This window comes from Acinonyx jubatus, chromosome E1, assembly GCF_027475565.1.
Source record: "Acinonyx jubatus isolate Ajub_Pintada_27869175 chromosome E1, VMU_Ajub_asm_v1.0, whole genome shotgun sequence".
Lineage (NCBI taxonomy): Eukaryota > Metazoa > Chordata > Mammalia > Carnivora > Felidae > Acinonyx > Acinonyx jubatus.
In genome coordinates, this window is record NC_069397.1 from 2991566 (window position 1) to 3001608 (window position 10043).

The 10043-nt window shown below is 52.7% G+C and overlaps 1 protein-coding gene across 3 annotated transcripts; it reads right to left on the reverse strand.

The window, feature by feature from the left end:
* Positions 1-2226: 2226 nt before the first annotated feature.
* Positions 2227-9771, reverse strand: RNF222 (ring finger protein 222). 3 transcript variants are annotated; one of them, XM_027047745.2, is made up of 3 exons: positions 9615-9771; positions 5200-5412; positions 2227-4628 (listed from the first exon to the last, which is right to left on the reverse strand). In XM_027047745.2, exon 3 carries the CDS (start codon positions 4599-4601, stop codon positions 4008-4010), a length of 594 nt encoding a protein of 197 aa, XP_026903546.1. In that variant the 5' UTR covers positions 4602-4628; positions 5200-5412; positions 9615-9771; the 3' UTR covers positions 2227-4007. The 3 variants fall into 3 exon arrangements, with proteins under 3 accessions (XP_026903546.1, XP_053068221.1, XP_026903547.1); XM_053212246.1 differs by having other exon boundaries at positions 5200-6042; positions 9615-9770; XM_027047746.2 differs by lacking the exon at positions 9615-9771 and having other exon boundaries at positions 5200-7177.
* Positions 9772-10043: the final 272 nt, after the last annotated feature.

Consider the following 10043-nt stretch of genomic DNA (forward strand, 5'->3'; position numbering starts at 1 on the left):
TGTGCCCTGGGAGCCCCACTCATTCCAGAGCCGGCTGCCCCTGCCAGAGCCATGGCGGGGACTTCGGGATGAGGCCCTAGCCCAGATCAGCGGGATCCCTGGCTGCGTCTTGGTCCACACCAGCGGCTTCACTGGTGGGCACCACACCTGAGAGGGTGCCTTGAGCATGGCCCGTGCCACCCTGGCCCAGCGCCCAGTGCCGATGCCTCCCACAAATCCCCTACCCCGATACAATGCCATCTGTCTCATAAAAAAAAAAATTGTGTGGGACCGCGGAGAAGGGCTCCTGTGGGCCTCCGGTATAGGTCGAGTAGATGAAATCAGATAGCATGAATCAAAAGGTTGAGATGGGAGAGAGTTAGCGTGAGCCAGATGACGTGACACATTTTTTTTTTGTCAAGGCACGTGACTAGGATTACACAGGTGGCCAGCTCGTATAGACTGCTTTGCTGTTTCATTTGGAAGATAGCCAAATGTAATATAATTTCCATGTATTGGCATTGATTGATGAATACGTGCTATTAGATTAGGGCATTTAGATTTAGGTGGCCAAGTTGTGTGTGCATGCGTGTGCGTGCGTGTGTGTGTGTGTGTGTGTGTGTGTGTGTAAGGGGCACGCCCCTGGACAAGGGAAGGTAGGGAGGAGGAATAGCTCATGTTTAATCCCAGGCATCCATCGGTCTGTCTGTCCATCTCTTTATTTATCTAATGGTATCTCTCTGACCTCAGGGTGGTTTACTCAAAGCCAAAGCTTTTCACTTGACAAAGGAAAGGAAGGGTAGAGAAAAATCAAAACAAGCATAGTAAATGATCCGGCCCAAAGAAGTCCGTAGGAGCTAAGAAACACTGAGTCAAATATTAAGCTTCTTACCTTCCTTCCTGGTGTGCTTGTTCAGCATAAGATGTCACACCTCTAAGCAGACAAACCAGCCCCACTGAGCCATAGCTGACACCCTTGAGCCACAGGACAGGTAGTCCAGCAGCTCTCAAACGTTTTGGGGGCCAGCTCCTCACGGGGCAACAGGTATGTACCCTGAAGATATCTTTGGCATCTAATATCATTTTTAAAAAAAGATTAAAAAAAATTTTAAGTGTTTTATTACTTATTTTTGAGGGAGAGAGAGAGAGAGAGAGAGAGCATGAGTGGGGGAAGGACAGAGAGAGAGGGAGACACAGAATCCAAAGCAGGCTCCGGGCTCCGAGCCATCAGCACAGAGCCCGATGCGGGGCTCGAACTCACGAACCATGAGATCATGACCCGAGCCAAAGTCAGATGCTCAATCAACTGAGCCAGCCAGGCACCCCTGTACTAACATTTTTCAATCTAATTCTTGAATAAGTACTATGTTTGCTTGGTTCAAAAAACATCAAAGGGGGAGGGGGAAATCTCCCCAGGCCCCTACTGATTGTCACGTAGGGTTTTTCCAATCCTTTGTGATGACAAAGTTGCAATTATAGAACACTGCCTATCTCCGCAAGTCTATCTACAGGATATGTTTCTAGAATAGGACTTGCTGGGTCAAAGTGGAAATTTTGATAGGTGATGTCAAATTTCCCTTCCTAGGGTTTGTTACCAATATACATCCCCAACCACCTCACCTGCTTTCCCTCAGCTTGGGCAGCAGAGCGGGTTTTAAATCAGGGTCTGAGGGGCACCTGGGCGGCTCAGTCGGTTGAGCGTCCAACTTTGGCTCAGGTCATGATCTCGTAGTCTGTGGGTTCAAGCCCCACTTCAGGCTCTGAGCTATTCTGTGTCTCCCACTCTCTCTGTCCCTCCCCCACTCGCACCCTGTCTGTTTGTCTCTCTCTCAAAAAGTAAATAAACATAATTTTTTTTTAATCAGGGTTTGACGGGCTAATAGGTGAAAAATGGTATATATACCAGCAGAATTTTAATTTGCATTTCTATCACAAGTGTGGCTGTTTTTAAAGACCCATTTGCCTTTGTATTGTCTTTTTTTTTTTTAATTTTTTTTTAACATTTATTTATTTTTATCCAAAACAGGCTCCAGGCTCTGAGCTGTCAGCACAGAGCCCGACGCGGGGCCCGAACCCACGGACCGCGAGATCATGACCTGAGCCGAAGTCAGCCGCTTAACCGACTGAGCCACCCAGGTGCCCCCTTTTTTTTTTTTTTAATTTTTTTTAACATTTATTTATTTTTATCCGAAACAGGCTACCTTTGTATTTTCAAACTCTTTCGTCTAAAGAGAATTTTCCCAGAAAGTCCAAGCTCAGAGCTCCCCGTGGGTGTTGGCAATGTCTTTGGAATCTTTGGGAAAATATATACCTTTATTTAAAAAATAACTTTCGGCGTTCTTTGAAAATAAAAGAAGTGCCAGCTATGAGTCACCACTGAATGAATGACATGAAAACACCACAGGTTTTTTTGAAATTAGCGTTTGGCAAACACAACAGAATCTGAAAAGACTAGAGTCAAGTCCCCAGAAATTCAATGACACTGTTGAAAGCAGTCTGACCGAGCTTAAATAAAACAGACTCATTAGAGTCTTTGTAAATTTAACATTTTGAGTCTTGTAATAAATATGTTCCCCATGAATCCACCTGTTCCCTACCCCCCCCCCCCGCCCCCACAAATAGCACCTATGCTCTTTTTTGAGTCTGGAAAGGAGCAAAAAGAAGTCCATAAGTGTTTTCAATCAGCCCTCCCTGCTTCCCAAATATCCCCTATACAGAGGAGCCCTTCCCTGGCGGTCCCCTAATGGACACCAGCCACCACAGGGATTTGGGAACTAGATAAAAGGCAGGGCGTTATTTCTTTCCCCATAGATAGCGAACTTTGCCAAGAGGCATAAGCTGGGGGCGGGGGGGAGCGTTAGCTCTTGGCACAGCCGGGGTGTGAACAACCACCTATCCCAGAGAGCAGCTGAGAGTTTTTGTCGTTGTTCATCCTACAATTAAGATTATGGCCCGTTGACGTATGGGCAAGACCCCGGTCCGAGGCTTTCGGAGTGGCCCTCCTCACGAAGCCGGGCCACAGTCCAGGGTGGGGACTGTCTCATTGAGACAGTAGAGTCCCTGATGAATTCAGCTGTTTGCTTCCCCACCCGTCCTTGCCCGGCCCAGCCCAGCTGGGAATGGGCCTGGGAAACTGGCCCGGCTGGTGTGACCTCTAATGAGTGGTTGGGTCATGAGGACCTGGGCCGGCTGGGAGGCGGGAGCCCCCAGGGGTTAATTTGCCCCCATAGTTGCATACTTCTCGGCTGACTCAAGTCTCGGTCAAGCTTCCCCTGCACTCCCCGCCCGCCAGTCCACCCTTGACAACCCCAAGACTCAAACTTTGGACCATTCACGGGCCCGCGAGGCTTGCGGAGGCCTCTGGCTCTGTTTGTAGGCCATTTTGCCAGCCTCGGCCTCAGCTCCCCTTTTCTGTTACTTCCCCCAGAGGTCCCCGGGGCCACAGCCCCTGAGATCAGCTCCTCCCCACAAGGGAAGGCCTTCCAGGCCGGGGACTTGGGGTTCAGGAGGACTTGGGGGCGGGAGGGCAGCCGTGAGGACGGTTGCTGAGATTCTGGGAAGGGCGCTTTCAGGCCCTGAGCCACTGCTTCTGTTTGTTCCCGACAGCAGACTAGAGAACCCCGGGTGGGAATTCTGACCTGGAGGGGTCCTGCCATTGGGCCCCCAGCCAGCCACCAGTGAGCCCTGCCTGGCTTCGGGTGGGTCACCTGGCAGAGAAGGAGGACGCCTCAGGGCTGGTGACCCCATAGGAAGGGGGAAGCCACCAGCTCTCCATTTTGCTCAGTACCAGCCTGGAGGAGGCGGGGAGGATCTGCTGAGGCTACCGCCAACCCCCACCCCGGGGGGTGGGGGGCGCAGCTGTGGTTCCTGAGGGGCCTCCACTGCCTTCTGCACCCTGGCCCGGAACCTGGTGTTCCTGTTTGGGCCCAGAGCTCAGCCCCAGCCTCCCTGGGCCCCCGCCGGGCGGGAGGAGCCAGAGGTGAGAAGTGAGGACGCCCGTCCAGGCCCCGGTCGGCCCAGGGCGGCTGTCAGGCCTGCTTCCTCACCAGCAGCACCCAGGGCAGGATGGCGGCCACCACGGCCACCACGGCGATGAGGGTGATGAGTAGCAGGGCCCGCGAGCGGCAGCAGAAGGCCCGGCGGGAACTGGGGGCCGGCGAGGCCTCCGACAGCTCGGCCAGGCTGCGCTGGGGCAGCACGCTGTCCTGCTCGCCCAGGGGCATCCCGTGGCGGCTGATGACGAAGACCTGGGGCTCCCGGGCCAGGCCGGGCGGCGGGTCCGAGGGGAGCTGGGCGCCCTGGCTGGGGGGCGGCCTCCAGGCCGTCGGGGAGGCGGCCAGGGGGCCCACGGGCACGGCCAAGGTCTGGGAGCTCCTGTCCAGCATGGAAGCCCAGCGGGAGCTCTTCTTACTGAGGAAGGTGACGTAGCGGCAGATGGGGCAGACGATGGTCCTCTGCACCTGGCCGTCCACGCGGGTGGAGAGCAGGTACTTGACCAGGCAGTCGTGGCAGAACACGTGGCCGCAGCTCAGGGTGCGGCTGGCGCCGTCCAGGTCGCGGAACTTCTCGTAGCACACGGGACACTCGCTGCCCGAGCTGTCCTTGCTCTCCCCTTCTGACATGGCCACTCTGCCGAGGCAGGGCCTTAGCTGTGGGGGGCAGGGGGGAGAAGGGCTGTGAGCACCCCCGTGCCTTTCCCTCCTTCCCAAGTCCCTCCCACACCTCCTGGCCCCTGCCCCAGAGTCTGAGACCTGGAGCCAAGCCCCTTAGGAGGAGACGAGGGAGCATTTCTGGAAGGATGGGGAGACAGATGAGGAGGAACCCCAGCCCCCAGAGACTCTGCAACCAGGGGCGTGGATTGTGATGAAGGCGTGGCCTCCCTGATCCCTCACCCCAACCGTGACGTGCATGCGTGGTGAGGTCATCACCTCTCCTCTTCCTGCTTTGATGGCAGAAGCGAAGGCAAGGGGGGAACCCGCTTCCTGGGGGAAGCGAGCAGCTAAACAGATGCTCCCCCCTCCAGATCCAGCCCAGTCTCCAGTATGGGTCTGTACCCAGAGTGGCCACTTTCCAGAAGATCCTCTGCTGTTCCTCTCTCTCTCCCTGCACGGGGACTCGGCAGGGCCACTGGATTGTATCCAGCCATCGGACTGCATTCCTCTCTGTGCTGAGCGTGGCTATAAAGCAATGACTGTTTTGAAAATAAAGCTCAGAACTTACACATCCAAGTGCCCGCTGGCCCTCTGTGTCGTCACGGCAGGGAGCTGTGGGCTCCTACGTCCACCTGCCACAGCCCACTCATTCTTCAAATTCTTCCTGGGCTGCCTAAGGCAGCTAGAGAACCTTCGGATTAACCCTGGCAAAGGCAGATTTTCATGCTTCGAGGATATGTCTGGTATTTTGGAAATGGCCACAAGTCACTGGGAGACAGGCCTGGTGAGAAAGTACATGAATGATCAAGTGCTGTGATGCTGTTTTGAATTGAAGATACAGAGGGGCGCCCGGGTGGCTCAGTCGGCTAAGCATCTGACTCTTGGTTTCAGTTCAGGTCACGATCTCACGGTTCGTGAGGTTGAGCCCCCCCCCCCCCCCCCGTCGGGCTCCGCGCTGGTGGTGCAAAGCCTGTTCGGGATTCTCTTTCTCTCTGCCTCTTTCTGCCTCTCCCCTGCTCGCTCGCTCTCTCAAAATAAATAAACTTAAAAAATGATTTAAAAAAATAAAAAATAAATAAACTGAAGATACGGAGTCACCGTAAAGGAACAAGGTAGGTTTTAAACATTATCTAAAAGCAAACGAGAGCCCCCAAAGATGTTTTCAGCAATGGCAGAATTGTTGGATTAAGCACACAGCTTCCCAAATGTTGACTTTGAAGTACGGAAACACCTACTTGGGTACGTGGTGAGGCCCAAGGTTCCTCACTTACAAGTTCCCGGTATCCTAGCTGGGTAGTCTCAACTCATCTAGATCAGCCTCTTTGGAAGGAACTGTGATGACCTGTCATTGATATTTTCTTCCACCAGTGACATAGACAAAAGACACCTGGACACGCTGACAAATGGAACTCTGTGGCACCCCCACAACCAAGAGATGACATAATGGGCACAAGGTCAGTTATTAGAAAAGACTATAGTTTCTCAAATCATAAATCTTTTGGAATCGCTCCCCTCTCTTGGCTTGGTTCCGAATACATTTTGCCAAGTTGAAAATGTCCCGGAAGGAAGAAGGAGCAAAAAAACCATGTAAAGGTGGGGACAGGGGACCTGGGACCCTGGAGGCAGCACCGAAATCTTTTCAGAGGTTTTCAAGCTTTGGTCTCTGGGTGATCAATGTGGCCCCCAGGCTGGGTAAGGATTTCAAGTGCTCAGACTCTGCATCTGAGTTCAAATCCTTGATACGCCCATTACCGTCTGTATAGCCTCAGGCAAATTGTTTAACCTGGAGCTTGGGGTTCACAGCACTGCTTTCCACTCAGAGTTGTTCAGAGCGTTAAGTGAGCCAATGTGACCGAAGAGTCTGGTACACAGTACGTGCTCAACAAGTGGGAGATGTCATTGCTAAGACAGGCACCTAGCATCTGCCTCCCCCTCCGCCACGCCTCACGAGTTGTTCCTTATTATTTTTCGAAAAAATTTTTAATGCTTATTTATTTTTGAGAGAGACAGAGCATGAGTGGGGGAGGGGCAGAGAGAGAGGGAGACACAGAATTTGAAGCGGGCTCCAGCCTCTGAGCTGTCAAGCACAGAGCGTGACACGGGGCTCGAACTCACGGAGTGTGAGATCGTGACTTGAGCTGAAGTCGGATGCTTACCCCACTGAGCCACCCAGGTGCCCCAGTTGTTCCTTATTATGTAGATGACTAAAAAACTAGCACACACCCCTAACAGAGGCCAGCTCCCCTCAGATTAGAATAACTGTACAAGAGGATGAAGAGATGATGGGATGGACTGGGCAACAGGTTCAAGGGGAGATTAGGGAAGTGATGGGCAATACATAACAATTAAGGTGATGATTCCAATGTTTCTCTGTCATTTTTGTTTCTTAACACACTCGCAAATGTCTAAACTGTGCATTATTCTCAGGGATGACCATGATCCTCTTAAGCCAACCAACTACTCACAAATCTCCCTGCATTTCACAACCTCCACAGGCGTATGGTGGCAATTCCATCCATCCATCCACCTGTGTACCCATCCATCCATCCATCCACCCACCCATCAATCCATCCACCTATCCTTCCTTCCATCTATCCATCCATCCATCCATCCATCCATCCATCCATCCGTCCACCCACCCACCCATCCACCCATCCACCTATCCTTCCTTCCTTCTGTCAATCCATCCATCAGTCCATCCATCAATCCATCCATCCGTCCATCTATCCATCTACCCACACACCCATCCATCCACCCATCTATCCTTCCTTCCTTCCTTCCTTCCTTCCTTCCTTCCTTCCTTCCTTCCTTCTATCCATCCATCTACCCACACACCCATCCACCCATCCATCTATCCTTCCTTCCTTCCTTCCTTCCTTCCTTCCTTCCTTCCTTCCTTCCTTCTATCCATCCATCTACCCACACACCCATCCACCCATCCATCTATCCTTCCTTCCTTCCTTCCTTCCTTCCTTCCTTCCTTCCTTCCATCCACCTACCCACACACCCATCCATCCACCTACCCACACACCCATCCATCCATCCATCCATCCATCCATCCATCCATCCATCCAATTATTCAACAAATAGTTCTTGAGCTCCTGCTGTGTGCCACAAACTAAGCTTTGGCATTGAAGATAAGCAGGTCCTTCATGAAACTTTAGAGCCCAGGGCACATGTATAAATGTTCTTGAAAAAGAGATTAAAAAAAAAAAAAAGGAGGAATGGTGATTAATAGCTGAAGTTGTTTGGGTCACTGAGAAGTAGGTATCAAGGTATGCAAGAGAATTCAAGCAGATGGTTAAGAGAATGTTAGGGGAAGGAAGGACTTTTGAGGTCATTTAGTTAAATCTAGTTTTATAAGGGAGGAGACCAGGTCCAGAGAAGGGGAAGTGACTTGACTGAGGCCACCCAGGAAGATGACAGAGAAGGAGATGACGGAGAGACAGACGCGGAGAGAGGAGATTCCATAGATGATATAGAGAAGGTTATTAGAATCAGTAGACGAGTTGGGTGAGTAGCTCTTTAGCTGAGTTGGGAAGCACTATCCTCCCTGAGGTGAGCAGGAGGGGGAGGAGGAAAACTCTAATTTTCACTGGAGTTTGAGGAAAAGTAAAAGGGATCCAGGGGTGCAGAAGGACATCCTGGTCCCCACTGGTGGCCTCCCTGGGCAACCTTTTCTTCTTCCCGTGCTTCAGGAGAGCCACACCACCCGTGTCTGGACAGCGCCACCCTCCTCCCCCACCTCCTTCTCACCTCCCTTTCTCGGTCCTTCCCTACCCTCTCCCTCCTTGCATCCCTCCCTTTCTCTTAATTCCATTTCATTATTCCTTGAGTTCTTCTCATGGGCCTGACCCTGTACTGGGGTGCTGGGGCCGGGGTGAGGGCAGTCAAAGAAATTCAAGGAATGTGCTCTGATTTGGGCACAGACTAGCTCGATAACAACGTAAGACGTTATATGCCCAAAGGCATCCCCGCTGGTGCTTTAGGAAACTGTGGGGAGAGTAGGGTTGGAAAGTCTTCCTAGGTGAGGTGGGACCAGTGTCGACCCAATAATAAATAATTATAACAGCGACCGTTTATTGAACACTAATTACGTGCTTGGTATATTATATCTCTTCCTCGTGTAATCCTGACAACAACCGAGGGAGGTAGGTATTATTTCCACTTTACAGATGAAGGGACTGAGGCTCAGGGCTGCAGGAACTTGTTCAAAGCCACACTGCCAGTACAGGGTGGACCCAGGAGACAGGCCAGTACAGGGTGGACCCAGGCCGCCTCTAATGAGGGTTTGGATATGCCTCCACGGAGGACAGTCCAGACCTTGGTCAACGGAGAGCAGGATGGTGGAAAAGGAGGTCCCAGCCCTCATACCCCCGCAGAAACCCTGATTTAACAAACACCCATGGATGGAAATCCCTTCTGAGAGCTCCAGAATCCAGTTGTATGTGTTAAACACGTACAGCCTTCTTATGTCTAGCCTACTTCGTAAAGTGGTTTAAAAAGGAGATGAAACTCGCATCACCTTGGTAGAGACCTTCTTCAGAGTGACTCTAAACATGGCTGTCACTCCGGCCACCTGTGAGGCATGGGGAGGACCAGGCTGGCCCAAGGGGAGCTGACCACATGAAACGCCAGCACCCACAGCAGCAGCCCGTGGTGAGGACTGATGGGGGGTACGGTCAGCCCAGGGGATTCCCGCCTCCCCCACCTTGGGACGAGGAGCCTGTTAGGCAGAGACACGTCTAGGCAGCTGGGCTTCCCTCCTGGTGTCCCAAAGCGAGACCCTGTGGCTTCGGCTGTGACCACTTCCCCACCCCTAGACACTATATGCGCGCGCACACACACACACACACGCACACACACACACACACACACACACACTCCCACACCCCTGTGCCACTCCAGTTTTGGTCCAGAACCTCGCCAAGCTCTGATTGGATCTCCCTCCTTCCCCGCCCCCAGCCAGTCCCCCAGACTCACTTTGGCTGGGACCAGGGAGAGCAGCGTCCGCCTCTCCACCGCGTCCTCCGCGGAGCAGATCTGAGCCACCCACAGGTGTTGGGCAGACAGCACGTCTTCCTGCTGCTGTCACTGTGACAGCTGCCGCTGAGGCATTTCCTAATGACTGAGCAGGTCGGGAGGACAGTGAAGGGAAGTGAATGTCGCCCAACCCGTTTGAGGCCAGGAGGCTCTTGGCATTGGCCAGGGGATTGGCAGCTTCTGGAGTCAGGTGATCTTGACGGGGATGCTAGAAGAGGAGCCCCTGGGTCTGCAGAGGAGCCCGGGGATGGGTTCCCAAGTCAGTCAGGAGGTCTGGCAATGGAAGCCAGGATCCAGGACCCCTTTGACTGAGGCTATCAGAGGTGGGTCTCCCCATCCCAACAATAAGAAATGTGTCTTCAGGGCACC

Excerpts from the sequence above, each read along its gene's own strand:
- RNF222 (XM_027047745.2), bottom strand. The coding sequence starts at position 4,601 with ATGTCAGAAGGGGAGAGCAAGGACAGCTCGGGCAGCGAGTGTCCCGTG.